Source organism: Phascolarctos cinereus, unplaced genomic scaffold, assembly GCF_003287225.1.
Source record: "Phascolarctos cinereus isolate Bilbo 61053 unplaced genomic scaffold, phaCin_HiC Scaffold_7;HRSCAF=346, whole genome shotgun sequence".
Taxonomy (NCBI): Eukaryota; Metazoa; Chordata; class Mammalia; order Diprotodontia; family Phascolarctidae; genus Phascolarctos; species Phascolarctos cinereus.
The window spans coordinates 116,120,105-116,138,932 of NW_027556180.1; the positions used below are offsets into that span (position 1 = coordinate 116,120,105).

The 18,828-nt window shown below is 37.0% G+C and overlaps 1 protein-coding gene across 4 annotated transcripts in view; it reads right to left on the reverse strand.

Annotated features, from left to right (window-relative positions):
- The window catches only part of DACH1 (dachshund family transcription factor 1), a 486,728-nt gene extending 470,480 nt beyond the window's left edge, over positions 1–16,248 (reverse strand). For 2 of the 4 annotated variants that reach the window (XM_078147697.1, XM_020992456.2), the window contains exon 1: positions 14,711–16,246. In XM_078147697.1, coding sequence (XP_078003823.1) covers positions 14,711–15,636 — 926 coding nt within the window. In that variant the 5' untranslated portion in view covers positions 15,637–16,246. Of the gene's footprint in view, positions 1–14,710 lie in introns of all 4 variants that reach the window. The other 2 variants (XM_020992455.2, XM_020992457.2) reach the window with 2 other exon arrangements.
- Positions 16,249–18,828: the final 2,580 nt, after the last annotated feature.

Below are 18,828 nucleotides of genomic sequence, written 5' to 3' on the forward strand. Positions count from 1 at the left end.
TTAGCATTTGGTGTGAACTCATCTTGTGTGATCTTTTATTAATGTACATTAACCAATTTCAAGGACAACAGGATAAGGTTATTGTTGAAATCCTTACTAAAGAAATGGAATTGAATTAATCTAAAATAATTTCAATTCACATAGGACTGTTTGTTTGTTATTATGAATTTGCAGATAAAATATTTTTCAAAAGGACTACTCTCAGAAAAATATTGTGACATTCATGGTACAGAGCTAAGAACCCAGATGGCTAATCTTATTTTTTAAAAAGAATATTGCTTTGTATGTTAATTGGTGCAAAAGGAAGTCACATTTGTGGTTTTAAATGTACCATCCTTTTTCCTCTCAATCAACAGAAAAAGTAGAAATTACTGCATGCAAATGTTCAATATTCATTTAATTTGCATAAAGGTGCTTGAACAATTTTTTGATTCTAACAAGCTCATTTTTCATGCGTTTTGTCTTTCATCCTAATCTAGCATCTGTCATTCCTTTTTGAAGTTATTATCGGCCCAATTCCCTCTTGGACATGGTTGCTGGGTGACCGGTATCTTAGCACCCACTTTGACAGGAACAGATGTGAATCTGATCAAGAGATTTCCCAGGAGTACCTGAAATCACAAACAACTTTTGTGAAAAACAAACAGCATCCCTGTCATGGGCCCTCACTTAACCCCCTCCCAAAAAGAAAAGGGGGGGGAAGTTAGTGCACAATGACTCTAGGTCAATTAGAGAATCTACTATGCTATTTTTTTTTGTAAACTCAAAATGGAAAACTAAACTAAAAATATTTGAAAATTAGTGAAGTTGGTGCTTCCAAATACTGAAAAAGAAAGACCTTATTCTAACTTCATAGGGAAGAAATCTATCTTAAAACTATTTTTATTTCATATTTGATATCTACTTCAGTAGTTGCAAGGTATTTTTTCACATTTTTTCCTGAAAAATTAACATTATTGTAAATATATCAAAGAGAAACTAGTCATAAAAGTTGTTTTGACTACAGTGTTTAATATTGATAACAAAAAACAACTCTTCTATAGGGAAAAATAATAAAATGCCATACATTCATTTACACATTCATTCACATTTTTTTCATATTTCTTTACTAGAATTTGAAAAGGTAAATTTAATCTGAATATCTCACCCATATACGTGTGTGTGTGTGTGTTTGTGTATATAGTTCACATAGTTATATTATCAGATATCACAGGTTCATCACTTAAAGCTAGAAAGGACATTGGAAACCACCTAGTCCAACTTTCTAATTTTACAGATTAGGAAACTGAGAGCCAGAGAAGTGAGGTGACTTGCCCAAGATTATATAGATAGCACAAGACAAAGTGAGGATTCAAATTCATGTCCTCTGTCACCAAATCAGCCCTCTTTCTCACTGTGCCACACTGAACCGTATGAAAGAAATAAAGCTGCAGTCAGCCATTGAGATAAAAAGAAAACATGACCATACCAACCGGACTAAATGTATAAATTGTCAACTTGAAGCAATGAGGTCATCTCCCCTTTCTTCATTCACAATTAAAGAAGAAGGACCTATCATATAGTTTTAGAAGTATTAAGCCACCCACAGAATTCTTAGTACAGACATTAAAATGCAAACATAGAACCCAGCAAAGATCCAGTTATTTTGTCAACATAAAGCCAAACTGGTATTTGGAAATATCTAAGCAATGGACCACATATTTCAATCTTAGACAAGATAGTTATAGTTATGTAGACTCATTGACAAGTGTCAGTTTACAACTGAAATAAGTTTTTGCTGCAGGGAAAATGAGAACAAAACACATTCTTTTAAATTTACATTTATGACTCATGAAGCTCCTAAGGAACACAGTGTAACTTTCTTGGTCCTTTACATAAAATCATCACTGTTCTTCACAAGCCTAGATACTTCCTAGGGAGATACTCCAATAATCCTCTTTGATGTATTTTTGTGAGGAAATTAGAGACAATGATTAATTTAGTCTAGTGTTGGGAAAGTTAAACAATACAGAAGTAAATGGTCTTTTAAATTATTATTTTACTTATTTTAATTAAGAAAAACCCATTCCTCAATTTCAGCCTCAAACTTTTGATCACAGAATTTTCCACATGCTATCAGAAATATGATTGTGGCTTTAGGAAAAGAAAGAAAACCTGGAGGACTTGGTTCCCATTGGTTCTTTTGCTGTTGTTGTTCAGTCAGTTTCAGTTATGTCCAACTCTTTGTGACCCATTTTGGGGTTTTCTTGGCAAAGATAATGAAGTGTTTTGCCATAGCCTTCTCTAGCTCATTTTACAGATGAGAAGACTGAGGCAAACAGGATTTAGTGATGTGACCAGGGTCATACAGCTAGTAAGTGTCTGAGGCTGGATTTGAATTCAGGTCTTTCTGACTCCAGGTTTGGTGGTCTAATCCACTGTGCCACCTTTTTGCCCATTGGCCCTCCTATAGATCCTCCATTTGAGAGCTGTCAAAAGACAAGGTCTTTTGCTTCCTTCCTCCTCTATATAATCAATATCCCATGTACCAAAGACTTCTGAACACAGTGGCCTTCTAATGAAAGCCTAGAAAATAAGCAAACTGACATAGATCTAAAGTCTCCCTTATTTTGTAACATATTTAACATGACCTTTCCAGCACAGGACTATTTTACTAAGTGAATTTAGGTACGACTGAAAAAAATGTGGTCAATGCAACCTCATGACTACTTTAAGTACAAATAAGGAGGAGGACCAGACCTCTGATATTCCACTTTGTGGTTCTCCCGGACAGAAAATATTTCTATTCAAACTCGTTAGTCTGGTAAGATTTGATTGCAATCATACAGAGATATCCTTATTCTAAAAAAATAAAAATAAAAACAAGCAGGACTACTTAAAATGAGATTGTGGTTTCCATTTCTGATTAGTTGAATCTTGTATAGTTATAAATAAATAACACAATTATGAATTCTTTGTTGCCATACTCAATTACATACATTAAACCTTTCTTTCCCCTAAAACCAATTTTGTCTTTGTATGGACTGAAATAGTATTTAAAAAAAAAAACTAAATGTCTTCCTACAAAAAAAAAATCAGCATAACTACAAAATGAAAAGGGTACCAGTGACAGAATTGAGGAATGTTTTTCATGCATAATATAAAAAAAAACCAATTTCCTAAATCTATCTAGTTACTAAATTTAGTAGCCAAACAGGTGTTAAGGAGAAGAAAAATCAAATTTGACCCATAAGTCTCTAACATTAAGGTTTGAATTGGGATCAGTTCATTCGTTTCCCATGGGGTAACTTGTATAAATGTAATTCTATGGTTTCATAAAAGCAGGTCAAGCTTCTATCCCTGGGGGTCTTTGGGCAATTTGAAGCATGGAAGCACTCTTCCTGGTTACAAGTTCAAATCTGCATGCATCTTTGATTGAGTGAAAAAAAAATTAACTGAACAGAAGATGCATATTCATCTTTGATTAAAATATGCGCTTGTCAGAGAATTATTAAACACCGAAGAATAAAAGCATCAGAGCTCACACAGTAATAAAAAAAATTAAAAATCATTCTTCACCTATCTTTTTCCTGTAAAAAAAAATCTCCTTTAAGCATCATACATCTTTGTTTTCCCTCCTGTGTATACAAAATTAGAGGTGACCCAATCACCACATGCCATTAATCTTTAAATGTTCTTTGTTTTTATTTTTAAGATTCCACCTAGTGTAGGTGATATATTTTTCCCCCATAGGCAGTCACTATGTTACAAGAATCTTTCTGCTTGTAATCAATAGATGCCTGAACTTTCACCAATGATGCAAGCAATTGAGGAATGACTTAGAAAGATTAAGAAAGTAATTGATTTCAATATAAGTCATCCACTATCAGGTGTTTTCTAAGGCAATCACAACCCACTGTATGAAATGATAATATGCATCACCCTTACCTACACATGCAGATTTAACCCCTTACCCTTACTCGTCTCATTGATGGCAAAGTTTTTAACAACAGTTATCTATAAAGCTAGGAAATTGTTTTCCTATCATTCTTATATAACTATTTTAGAAGCCATTCTCTTTCAGAAGAATAGGAAATCATGAAAACAATTAACATGAATATAAAAAAAAAGCAATGGGGCTTAGGGTGGGAAATGGCATTATCATTATCAATAGTGAATCCCATCTGATTATACTCTAAGGCTATGTAATATATGTATATAGTACAAAATTATTTTCAATTATAATGTAATTTTGCATTGAAAATTAAAGACACATTTTGTTGGTTGTAAAAGCAAGAATTTAATGAAAAGTATGCTGACTTTTCAGCCATTCATTTTTACTGTATATGAAACAAGTTTGAAAAATCAGTGAAGGTTAAATTACCCCCTCTTTATCTAAAATTAATCTGACATCTGCAAGTGGCTTAATCTAACTATCAAGAAAGGACAGAACAGTAATATTAAATGAAAATACATTTTATTGACAATTAAAATAGCTCATCACTTTAACTTCCTCCTGTTTTTATAAATTACAGTATAGCATGGAACACCTTTAGAAGAAAAAGTAAAGCCAACTTTATCGACAGCTTAACCTGTAAAGCCTATTGATTGAATAAGGTGTCAGATATGTATTATAGATTTTTCACCTCTGCTGTGACATGTTTTGAGTCTCAAAATTTTAAAAAGTAAGATTGCCAACTCTGATTCTAATAACAGAATATATATAATAGTTCATTTGTAAAATAAATCAATGTAAAAGTGTCTTGCTGAAATCAGCTTAACTCTGTTATCATTCATATGGCATGTGTAAGGTTGTATATTACTAGTGAAAGGAGCTAAATTTCACACTTCAATGATCTCAATTTACAGACACACACAAATATACTATGAAACTTATACAGATTAAATTGGCCAAAGCATATATAATGTATATGTGTGAATATGTGTATTTATCTAGTTAGAGGCACATACAGTACATGCATAATACCTACCATATACGTGTGTGTGTGTGTATATATGTATGCACATATATACTGTTTGCAAAGCTATTTGTCATATTGCATTGAAAGCAGGACTTGGCATCAAGAAGACCTGGGTTCAATTCTTCCTCTAACACATATCAAGTAAATGACCAAACCTCTTGATGTTCAAAAATACTGATCCTAAATTGCAAACTAACTTGTTAATCTACACTGTGGAGTGAGTTTCCACGCCCATAATTAAGAAATCACTTGTCCAGTACCCTTTCAGCCCCATTAACACCAGGTGTGGTATAGAAATAGTAATACCTCAAGAGACAAAGTTGTTTCTCATATGCTAGGCTTTAGATTAATATTTAGCCAAGGTTGAAACTTGAAGGGGTTAAAATGAGAAAACAAGGATTCCATCCTACAACTTTTTTGAGGCTTCTAAGAATGAAAAGGGATCTGATATAATGTTCATTCTAAATCAATTATTAACATTATTACTACCACTAATAATAATAATTGGATTACAAGATATGTTTTTTTTTCTCTTGCTGGGCCTCTCTGTCTCGTCTACTCAATGTAATTTAAGCAGGAACATGAAGGGCGATGTCAGGGCAAAGAACCTAAACAGCAACATTTGACCATTTATAGATTAACATGGTCACAGTATCACTGAACCACTGATGATCTCTTCACACTTGTTGTGGTCCCTATATCTCCCAGAATAAGATGCATGAACGGATAGTCAAGGGAATAGTATTCTAAAAATATCTACTTTTCTACAGCCTTTTTAAAGACACTAAACAATAATAGTCCACTTCTAGCAGAAAGGCATATTACCAAGAATTAATCTAGAAAAATGGCTTAAATTACAAGCAAAATAAAAGAAAAGAATTATATACATAGTATTTTAGACTTGTGATGGTTGAGTACGTGGTGTATTTTTATATTCAAAATGATCTGTTTTCTATAAACATTGCATGAAACCAAAGTATGTCTATGAGAGATGGTAACCTACAATAAATCAAATGGATGGGAGTTGGGGGTAGGAAATAAGCAGCAAATAAAATTTAGTAAGTGACATTTTAAAGTTTTGCGTGTTATATTTCACCTATATTTGAAAGCTGACTGTAACCCAAGAAATTTGGGGAAGATATTCTTTACATTTGTTCATTCACCTAAGTCCTGACTTAATGGTATCAACTGTTCGATGTGTATGTTTCAATATATTTTAAGTGAATAAGGCATTTTTGCTGTACACTTTCTCTTCTAGTTTGTTCTGGTTTTGTTCCTGAAAGGGAAAAAAATGCCTCCGCTTGTAGAACAACCAAATTATTACAAAGTATTTGACACCAAATAAAATCAACGTTAAGTTATACTAGGTGTCATGTTATATGATGTCTCTTCATTCATCTCACTAGGATCCATTTTATGTGATGATCTAACTACAAACTCTCTTTTCAAAGAAAAAGTAGAAATCAATCACCACTATACAAATACAAACCATAGAGCACATAGCATATTCTAAAATTTGCCGTTTGCACATAAACATGTCAATATGTTTCTAAACATGTCTAAGATACATCGTATCTATTTAATTCCAGATTTTTTAAAGTATTCTAACATATACAGTAGATAATACTTATTCTATGCTGTTCCACCACATCAGTTTTGACTTCATGATAAGATATGTGTGTTTTAGTCACTAACATATTGTGGTTATCCTTTCTGGAAAGTTTTGTGATATTTTAGCAGTTACAGTTGCAGTAAATGTCTTCTTTTGGCATGCCTCTCCAAACTTTTTTTTCTTTTTTTAAACAGCAGATAACAAGATGCTTTTGGCCACTTCATAGGCAAACATCCTAAGGAATGATGAACAAGCTAACTGCACATTATATAGTTGTCTGGTTAATCAGTTGTCTTTTAAAAACTTTCCTTCCATTCAAATACATTTAAACATGCAGAGGAAACCTAGCTTGACAGCATAGTTCAACTCCAAGCCAATTTGGATCAGAAAAGAAAACTGCCACACAGTTGGCAGAATTCAGCAATTTGGCTAATTTAGAGAACAATTTAGGAAGGTCTAAAGATGAATAAAATTTTGTGATTGAAACACCCTCTTATCTTCACAGAGAGTAAACTCCTGGTTAGAGTGGAGTGGCAAATCAGGAAATTATCAATGCACCTGCTTTAAAATCCTTGATTGGAGATCAATGAGTAATTTTAGTCACTCTCCACATATGTTTTGTTACATTTTTTTTTAAAATAAAATGGTTTTCAGTCATTAGCTTCTGCCAATTTTATTTATGTCTAAGCTCCATGTTGTGCTCCAGATTTAACTAAAAATAAGTTTCAGAGCATCACTTAGCAAAAAGTTGGTCAGGTTTCCAGGTTTTAAATGACAAAATAGAATGATTTCCTTTTTCTACCCATGTGTACATTTACTTGTGCAGTTTGTCATTTAGGCATGGACTGTTTCTGTGAGAGCAAAAATAGCAATCATCTTCAAAATTCTGCAATTCTATCTAAGAATAACCACAGTTACCTATGAAAATGAAGAATAAAGAATTGTACTTTCTTGGTTAACTTTTTGAAAAACAAATTGGCCAATAAGAGAACGCAACTCTTTACCCTAGCCTATCTTAATATAAAAACAAACAATTATTGTAAACTCACTTCACAATTGAATAATTTCATTTACAAACCACAGTGGTATATATATATATATATATATATATATATATATATATATGTGTGTGTGTGTGTGTGTGTGTGTGTGTATATGTATATATATACACATATATATACATAAAGTATATGCGTATATGCACATATATAAATATACATGTAATATATTGCTAATTGGTGACATTTTTTATTTAAAATGATTGATAACTTTTAATTGGAGATAGCAATATATTTCACAAATGAAATGGAAACAAGAAGTTTACTGCTGACACTGGAAACTTTCAATATCAAACACATCTACCAAAACAAGATAATGAATAACACATATTCATAAAACCACTGTTTAAATGCTCAGATGTTTGAGTGTTTCGGTATGAGTACAGTATAATATTTCTCTCTTGATTCAAGGCAGTTTAGGTTTGTTTTTTTTTTAATAAAATCAAACCCTTATACAAAGTTTTAATTTACTTTTCTTGTTGCCAATAGCAGTATTTAAAATTAAAAGAAAAAAATTAAATTCCCACGTGACCCATATTCTAAAGAATAAGTAAAAATAAGCTCATTCTCTACTTTTAATCATATGTCTAGAATATTTCTATTATAGCATTTAGATAGGTAGGATGGATGATGTCTTTTCAAGTTAACTGAGCAATCGTATGTGTGTGCCATCTCCATCATGAGACTGAGAAATATGTAAATGTCATACAATATTTAATTGCAAATGTTATTTTAAAAAGTAAAATTATACAGTATTTTTTAAATTATAGATTTTAAAAGATCAAACAATTAGCACAGTTTTACTCTTCCTGTTACTTTCAAAGGGTACAAGTAGCTGTTGTTAATTGAACAATCTAAAAAAAAAGTGCTTCCAAGTTGAGCATTTAGCAGGCTAAGTTTTAGCATCTTTAAACCTAAGTTCTAAACTACTATCATGTATTTATCTATCTATCTGTCTATCTATCTATCTATCTATCTATCTATCTAATCTATCTATCTATCTATCTATCGCAGGTCTACCTGAATCTCTCTAAAAGATATATCAAATCAGATTCTTCTAATAGTTATTACAAATAAGCCAAATCACAACCTGCTAGGTTCTCATTTCTTACTATATTTTATGGTACTTGTACTCTATTCTGCTAACACAAGGCAATTTTAATTATTAATTTACTTGACTGACAAAAGTAATTGAATGGAACAATTTAGCAAAATAACTGGGAAAGATAAAATAATGCTAAATGATAATAAAATCACAAATCATTGCTAAAAGAATGATATCAAGCATATTAATCTAGTTTATAAGTGTAAATTACATTCCAAAAACAAAACATCAAATAAAAAAAATAATAAAGAAAAATATGCTATTCTGGTAATTTGCTCATAGAGAATTGCCAAAAGAAGAGTGAATTATACTAAAAGTCAGCCAAGGCTATAATCAATATAGGGTGACACAATTAAAGGGGCATGGTAGCTAATAGCTGCTCTCAGTAACTTCCGAACAAGTTTCACTTAATATAACAAATTAGACAAAAAGAAAATACCCGGATACAGCATTTGACTCCTATAAAGAAAGAGTTTTTCCCCCTACACACACACACATACACACCACACACACACACACACACACACACACACACATACACACACACGCATGCACGCACGCACACATGCACACACACACACACACCCCACATTCAATTGTTTCTATCCAGATTCTAAAAGGTAACATATTTCCTAGTTAGTTCTTAATAACATTTGTAACTGCAGAATGTAAAATATTGTTATGGGTAATCAAATGTCACGCTTCAGAGCATTAGCTAATAATCTGTGGAGGTCAGAAAGTAAACCTTCATCTCCACAACTATGTGCAACACTATTAAAGGAATAACTAAGAACATTATGTAGGGTAACACCTCCCATTGAACATTAAGGATGGGTTATATTGCAGTAGGCAGACTACTGGGTTAGTTCGATAAATGATTTCATTGAACAAAGTAAAACCTAGATTAGAATGCTCTTTTTTTCATAGCCAATTTAAACTGGAATAGTCATATTTGGTTCACACTTGCCAATAACAATATCAGTATCGACAACCAAATATATTAATATCAATCGGGGATTTCAATCAACATGAAGGGTAAGCAGTTTTGCAGGGTCCTAAACTTGAATTTTCTCTCATAATTTACTAGGCAAATCTTCTTAAGTCACAATGTATAAAAAGCAGATAAAATGAAATATTACACATAACTTCTATCATCAATCTGTTGAAATACAAACATTTATCAACTCTGGCCTCTTTTTTTTCAGTGTGGCCCATGGAAAAGCTATCTTTGTACTGCAACTAGCTTACCTGTGTTTATAAACATTAAGGAGTTGAGGAATGGTTTTATTTTAAAGATTCTATAATGAAATAGAAGTCTTCAACATAGAAAGCTAATCAGAAAGTAAAATCCTAAATAAATACCTGTTGTCTAAGTGGGCCAGTTAATTAAAGAATGTCAAAAGGTAGCAGTTCCCTAAAAAGAGGGAAGTTGAAAGGCAAAGCATGTTTCCCCAGTGTCTCACATTTCTTTTTCTAAAACAAATAAACTCATAATGTATTTTACAAAGAAAAATTCCCTTACAGGAATACAGTATTGGGAAATCTTTCCCTTTGTCATCCATTCACTGAATCCACTCATAAGATGAAATGATGAAGAGCTACAGTGATACTTCAACTATAGATACAGTACTATAAATATCTATCATCTACAGATTTTAAAAAGTAAAAGGCTTGATTGGAAGTACACACACATTCAATCTACTCAGCAAAGTGAAATCTTTTAGTCCAACTTCAGCAAGTCCTGTGTTCTAAGTACCCTGAATCATAATCTAGTGTTAGGGAAAACAAATAAAAAACTCAATGCAACCAAGACCCAGGGAAATCAGGATTTCATCTGAAAGGGGATAAAGATTTTTCTATGTGGCATGACTACATGTAAAACATATTTCTAACACAGATCTACAAATAAGTGATTTACTGATGACTTACTTTGTTTTTAATGGTTACTAGTTCATTAACTAACCTCCCTTGCAACAGCCAAGTTCATTCATCTAATGTTTAGCTTAATAAATAATTGGAGGAAACTGATCAAGGTCTGCCTTTGTCCTCTGACAACTTCTAAATGTATTCTCCTGCATTTTCTACACTCCCTGTCCCCCATCCCATGTTGAAGTCTTTATGTAAACTCTGGTTAACCCACAGGTTGTTTTCTCTTGATACCCTCCTTTTCATCTTTTTTTTTAAATGGTAATAACTAAATGACTAAACATTTACTTGGCCATTAAGAAACAGAACACTAGTAGTTGAACCAAAGAAATTAGTCTTATTTCATTCAAACTTTTTTATTAACTTATTGAATGACTTTGGGCAAGTTAATTAATATTATGGTTCCTCAGTTTACCCATATGAACACTGGCGATATCTTCTAGCGGATGGTAATAGATAACTATATTTGCTGTTATAAAAGACTGAACATTGAGATTGCAAAAACAGACATTATCTCATTTTTAAGTTGCCTTCTAATATAGAGTCTTTTTTGATCTGTGTTGTTTCTTCCTTTGGGTTTTCTTTTCTTTTTAGTAAATGTAAGGGACAAGGAACAACAGAACTAAAATTCAAATGAGTAAAACAAGCATCCAAACCAAGGAAATTAATTCTTCTACTGAAGAGATGCTAAATTACCTCTTTTGGGGGAAGGAGTTGTTTTAGTTTTGAAACTTTAGACACAAGAAATTGTGCTTACTTCTTTCAAAGTATTCCAGAAGAAACATAATGTCATATTGATTTTAAATAATGCACTATTACAGTTCTGACAGCATATTGTGGCAAAATAAATAAAGCACTGCATGCCCCAGCCCAAGACCTCCAAGCTCCGGAATCCCTTGTCGAATTAGGAAATCTCAGTTATATGTAGCACAATATCTTATGAACAAATGGTGACAGAGACTATATGTTGCAGATATTAATGTGAGCAAAAGATGGTGTTAAGTAAAAGATCAAAATGCATCAAGGGAAGCAACCAATACATCTTAAAACTGAAAACAGACTGTGAAAGCTTGGTGGAACATCATATTTAATTGCAAACTAAAGTATTGATACCAGATGACAATGGTGTAATCACACTGATGATAAGATATTTTTGAAGTGGTAAGTAGAATTAAAGATGTGCTCTAATGGATTGAACTTGTCTTTCAATACTGGGGCAGCTATCCTTTAAAGCACACTGCATCTTTCTGATGATAAGCTTAAGAACTGTCCTTAACCTCTGCAGAAACTGTTAGAATATTTTGACTCAGTTTTTTTTTGATAGATCATGACAGCGTGACAAAGACTTCAGTTCCAAACTCTAACAAAATTTAAGAAAACTAGAAAAACATAATTATTTCAGTGAACAGTTAAATGGCATATTTATCATCTTATGTTATAACGAAAATGTTCTTAATCAAGATTTAATGGGAAATGACCTTTGATTTACTGGTACAGTTTGTGCTGTAACACACAGAAAGAACTTAGACTTGCTGTTTATTTACTGAATAGAATTATACTGAACTTCAACAATAAGATTTACTCTAAAAGAAAATGTAACTGCAAAGAAGCAATTACAATTTTGATCATCTATCTCTAAACTTCTTTCAAATAAAAATTGTCTTTCTTTCAAACGACCACTTGAGAGTTTCCTATCCAGACCAGTAGCCACAAAAATTATATCTATAAGTTCTTGGTAAATGTTTCTCTCCTGACCACTCATTATTAAACATTATCCCAGTGAAGACCTTTCCTTATCCCTACCCCCAGCCTCAATCTATTAACTGCCACCTGTCCTTTACACTCACCCAGATAAATTTACAGAACCAAATAGAACAAAGAATGTCTTATAAAAATATAAAAGTTAAAGGCGTGGGGGGGGGGGGACGGACGCGAAGGAGGCGGCAAGGCTTTGCTCCAACATGTTGCTACTGAATCATTTTTTGGTTTAGCAGCTCATTCAGGACCTGAATGTTGATTTCCGAACAACTGCCTGAAAGAGAGTCTCTGCCCCAAATCACTTCGGAGACGTTTGCTAAGTGGACCCTTCCCCCACAAGGTTCTTGTCTTCTGAGTTTTATCACTACCCTCAAGTTAGCCAGTTAAGATGCAAGTCTGACAGTCTGCGAGGGTCTGGTTCTCATTCCTTCGGACAACAGGGGAGCTCTTCCTTTCTGGTTACTTTGTAAATTAACTCTTACCTTCACCCCCAGCCCAGCCCATCGTCCTAATCAGCTACTCGCGGAGATGCAGCCCTCTCTGTTCTTGTCTTCACTCTTATTTCAATAGCACTTGATTTCTCTAGGAAAGTTATGAGTGTTATTCCCTCCTTCTCTTCTGTCCTTCCCATCTCTAAACGAAGCTCTAACTTTCACTACACCCTTCCCATCTTGTTCCATGTTTTGACTTTTGCTCTATTGTTCCTATGGGGCAAAAGAAGAGCTAGAGTCAGGGTGGGGGTGGGGGTGTGTGTGTGTGTGTGTGTGTGTGTGTGTGTGTGTGTGTGTGTGTGCGCGCGCGCGCGCGCGCCTGTGTGCAGTGCCAAAGGGTTTTGAGGAACGATCCGGGATCCTACAATCTCCCAGATCCCTAAAAGCTGCCCCTCTCCCGCCCCCTCCCGGTACAATCCTGCCCCTCAGAGCACGCAGACATCGTACTGTGAAACAGCTCTGGAACTGGACCCATGGCTAATATATCCCAGTGCACTCCTCGGTTCCCAAGCAGCTGTTGGGAACGCGACTGCACCTTCGAGTCTTCTCTCTCAGCTTAGCCTCCCAGCCCAACTCCCGCACCTGCTTCTCCACTGAGCCACGGACCTCAGAAAGAGCAGGGACCTGGCATTTTTCTCCTCTCCCCACAACTCAGTTTAGCTGTGTCTCGCGCCCAGCCCAACTCCACCACTCCAGAAGGGAACCTGCCTGCTGACTCTCTTTTGCCCCATGGCAACAGACTCACTTTCCTTCCACTTTCCTTCCTTTCTTACCATCACTTGCGCGCGTGCGCGCGCGCACACACACACACACACACACACACACACACACACACACATACACTGGGTCTTATCTCCTCCCTCCCCTTTATATTGCTGTAGCTAAATTCACCCTAGAGAAATGGGACGCTGATAGTTCTATTACTGGGCCAATTCTCAGACGCCAAAACAGTGTGCCCCTAGACTTTGAAGTGCTATCCCAGGACAATATTTCCTTAGCTTCACCAATGGGATGGAGGCACGCTTCTACCCCGGCATCCTCACCCCTTACTCCGAAGCCCATCTTCCCACCCCCCACCCCCCCACCTCCAGTCCATTTGCTTGGCTGGGAAAACCTGCTGCCTCGAGTTGAATTCCGCATCCTCCTACCCTGTTCCCCTTTCACAACCTCCCCCAACCTCATCTTAATCACCCGCTGGAAACACATACAAATCACACTTCAGTGAGATTCGCACTCCGGAGTGCCTGGCTTTGGAAAGCCCTAGCATCGCATGCCTCACCCCACGCGGTAAGAGGGCAGAGGTGGGACAAGGTAGGTGTTCTCAGGTTTTGACAAACTGGAAGGAGAAATGTGTTTCACCGCAAGGTTCAGGGTTCTACATGCTCCTTTATCCTCCCCCAACACACACACGCCCCTTCCTATCAATTCGTTCTTTTCTCCCAAGTCCCTCAGTAATCAAAGCACTCACTCTTCACCCATCCTCCGCCCCGGCCCAGACAATTTAACATTTACCGGTAGGTAAGTAGAGAGGGCACGGGACCGGCCAGAGGGAAAAGAAGGAAACGGGGGAAAGTAAGTGCAGGATAGATAGGAATGGTTCTCCAACTTCTCAGGAGAGAATGGAAGATGTTCAGTTTGGTCAGGTTTGTCAACGATACCACTGAAAGGGAAGAAAGGATCATTGATTGCCAAGGTTCTGTGGGGCTAGTGAGGCTTCACAGGACTGAAAGGCGGGGGGGGGGGCGGAGGTGGGTGGAGAAGAGGGAGTTGGATGTTAGAAGATACCCCCCCCCCTTTACCTTGCGTTGGTGCAGTCATTGTAGAGTGTCTCGAAATCCTTCCTGGAGATGAGTTTGCAGCGGTTCACCCCGGGCTGGATAGCCCCTAGTCCCCTCAGGATGCGAACCTGTTCCACATTGCACACCACCGGTGTGATCTCCAACCGCTTCAGCTTGGTATAGACAGTGTGCAAGCCCCCGACCAAGTGCTTTAGGAACAGGTCAAAAGCCTGGGGCAGGCAGATAAGCTCGCAGCCCTCCACGGTGAAGGAAGCCACTTTGGCCCCCCTCAGATCCACCATTTTGCACTCATTATTCTGGGGGGTGTTCTCCACTGGGGAAGGGGTCGAATACACAGGTTTCCCCGGGAGGTTGCCGCAGCTGCTGCTGCTGCTGCTGCTGCTGCTGCTGCTACTGCTGCTGCTGCTACTGCTGCTGCTGCTGCTGCTGCCGCAGCTGGCGGTGCTCACATTGAGGCTGGGGTTGGAGGTGCCTCCGCCGCCGCTGCCAGTGTTGCTACTGCTGCTGCTGCTGCTGCTGCTGCTGCTGCTGTTGCTATTGCTACTGTTGGCGGTGACCAGGCTGGGGTTGCAGTTGCCGCCGCCGCCGCCTCCTCCTCCGTTGCTGCTGGTGCAGCCGCCGCCACCGCCACCGCCGCCGCCGCCGCCGCTGCCTCCGCCGCCGCAGCTGCTGCTGCTGGTGGAGGTGACCGTGGCCGCCGCCGCCGCTGCTGCCGCCGCCGCCGCTGCCGCCGCCGCTGCCGCTGCGATGGGTTCAGGTCGGAAGAGGGTTGGCCCTGAAGACGCCGGGGGACCGATGGAGGGACCTGGAGAGGAGGTCGCCGAAGAGGTGGAGGTGGTGGTGCAGGAGGAGGAGGCAGAAGTGGAGATCGGAGGTTGCGGGGGGACCAGCTGGGTCGGAGGGATCAAAGCAGCCGGCACGGCCATGGTGACATATAAGAGGAGAAGAAGGAGATTGGGGGGTGGAAAAAGTTGCCACACACCAGGGGGAGGGGAAGGAAAAGGGGAGAACGAACGAGAGAATGCAAAATCCCCAGAAAGATAAAGAGGGGGAAAGAGAGAAAAACGAAAAAAAGAAAAAAGAGAGAGAAGGAAAAGGCAGAATGAAGGGCAGAGGGGTAAGAACGAGAAGCAGGAGAGACACGCACAAAAGTGTCCCACAAGTCGAAATGAGTAGTCCTCTCCGGGGGCTGGAATTGGGGGCTGAATTTTTTTTGGGGGGGAGGGAGGGAGTGGGGAAGGGTTGGCTATTGTTATTTTGGGTCCTGCTCTAGCACAAAGTTAAAGATGAAGGTGAAAAAGAGGAGGTTTGAAGGACTTCGGTTCTCTCTGGCAAGTACATTGATCAAAGATTGAGAGGGGAATGACAGAGAGAAAATGAGCTGAAAAGTGCTGGCTGCTCTCTGGACGAGTTGTTGTTGTCACACGGTGCAGAGGGGAGGAGCTCCGGAAACTTGAAATACCCTTTGAAGCCGCAAAAACCTCACTCTCTAGTATTAACCCAAATTATCCAACCAGGAACCCGGAGCAAAGAAACACCGACTGAGCGAGAGATACTGAGAAAGAGAAGGAGAGAGTACGAGAAAGAGAGGGAGGGAGGAGAAAAAGGGTGAGGAGAGAGATTGTGGGAGGGGAGGGAAGGGAAGAGAGAGCGACATAGACGGCGGGGGGGGGGGCGGGCGGCGAGGAATGGGAGGGGGGACAAAAAAGAAAAGGGAGATCATCATCTTTTCTTTTAATACTACCGTTAGATTACATGTTTCATATTTCATCTCATCCACGACGACATGTAATTTTCCAAACGCACCTAAGCAATCTGCTGTCAACTTAAAGAGTAACAAATGCACTTTGAACAGTTTCTTATAGGAATTAGTACGTATTAAATTAAATTTAAGAAAATCAGGTATAAATGGAAAACCTACATACGCTTTCTCCCTCCATACATCTTTATGAAGATTTGCATTTGCTATTAGTTCACTTTAGAGAAAGTTCATATGCAAACCTAAACGTATGATTTTAATTCATTCTTTTCTTTGGTTACTTATTTATGCGAGTATGTATTTAAAAAAAAAAGCTGGTCTAGTAAGTACATATCACAGACTGAAAGTTGGAAGAAATCAGACATCTAAACTGCTAACATAATAATAGCAGATGTTCTTTTTATCTGCTCTGTATTTCAGTAGATGGGGGGGGAGAAAAATGAAAAGACACTCTCGAAATGGATCTTACACAGGTTAGCTACGTTTCCTTGCCGGGTAGAAATATATGTAACATCTTCTGACTTCAAAAAGGAAAGGCCAGCTAAATATAAAGCAAGTACACACTTATTTACTTTATGCACCTAAAACTGTGATAAATTCAAGTGCATATCAAAAAGAGAAAAAGCTGTTAGTCTATTTAAAAAAGACAAAAGACTTTCTGGTATGGTGTGACCCAAAACCTTTTTTCACTTATAATTTTCTAAAATTAACTCATTCTATGGGAATATCCTTTCTATTCTAAAAGGTGTTTTAAGAAATTACACTACACACATATCTAAATAGCAGACTTGAAAAGACAAAGCGGAGATACATAAAAATTAACTGGTAGAATTGTTCTCAATCACCTATTTAATTCTTCTTATTCTTAAGTTCAGCTAACCTGTTGCATTTAGGTATTTAAAGGGTCTCTGACCAACAGGTGATTTAAAATAGCATAAGTCAGAATGTAATCTTCTATCTATATCTCTGTGGATCTTGAATAATTAGTCTTTGTCTACACATGCGCAGTCTCTAATTTTGCAAGGTGTGAAATGATGCATTACATATTTGACAGAAATTATAGTTTTGGATATATTTTGAGAGCTGTGGGTCTACATTGTTGAATTTCAGACTTAAATTTCTATTTTTGTTAGTTAATAATTATTTTTCTTATTATTCTTCATTGAAAAATTGATGTTTGTTGTTGTTTGAGGTAATATAAAAGCATTGAAAAATATAGCCATATCAAAAATCTACTCAGGTCTTTCCTGAGGTACCTTATTTCAGCAGAATATTCTTCTTAGTCTACATCATGGAAGGAAAACAAATAGAACACTTTCTAGGATATCTTAAATTTATAGACAACTGTTTGTCCTACCTGGTGTTAAATCTCAGCTATCATTTTAAAAAGTTGAAATTCCCTTTTGGTCCTCAAAGGTGTCTTCATCTAATAAATTCTTATACCAATGTTAATATGTATATATGTGCATCTATGCACATAAACAAGAATCTCAAAAATAGTAAGTACATGTTTATTTTAAAATATAATTTAATGCAGATTTTATATTCAACAGGGGGAGAAAAGTTACAAACCCTTGTAAAACTGATTTTATATTGGAAATGCAAACACAACTTTAATTATAATGGCACAGCTTGATGTTGCCATAAAAACTTCAGCTACTTTGAAAAACGTTAGACCACAGTTCTATCATTTTGAATTCTCTACCCCATAAACGAGAACAATGCAAAACAAGTGTTGAAAAGCTGCCCTTACCCCCTCTGGTTCCCCACATTAACTCAGAGTACCATGCATACACATCCATGCCACATTCCAATAACACACAAGTGAAGCAAGTATTGCAGCTAGAGCATGACCCTCAATTATGTCACCATTCCACCTTAACTTCTAAGAGGACCTATGATGTGGAGGGGGAAGCTGTGCCCCACAACACGTGCTTACTTTATAGAGTAGGGTATTATGGAGCTTGTCCCTTCTGAATGAATTCTTCTGAGAGAGAAAATCTTCAGGTCTTCAGTCAGTTAAAAGAACACCATAGTTTGAAAAGGTTCATCATTGTAGTGTTTGTTTAATCAAACAATAGCATTAGGAACTAAGCATAATGAAAATAAAAATATATGTATGGAAGGGTGCAAGAATATTCAAAGTGTCTTGCTTGGAAAATGTTAGGAACAATTAAAGCAAGCTTCAATTGTCCTTAGCAGAAGTATCAGTCTAAGAAGGACTTGAATTTATCCCCTTCTCTCTCTCATCTTTAGCTTTTCAGGGTATTTTTTTTATTGTTTGTTTGTTTATTTTACATAGCAGGTCATTGCAAATGCTCTTCCTCTATCTTCTCTTCCTCTAAGCTCAAAGTACAGT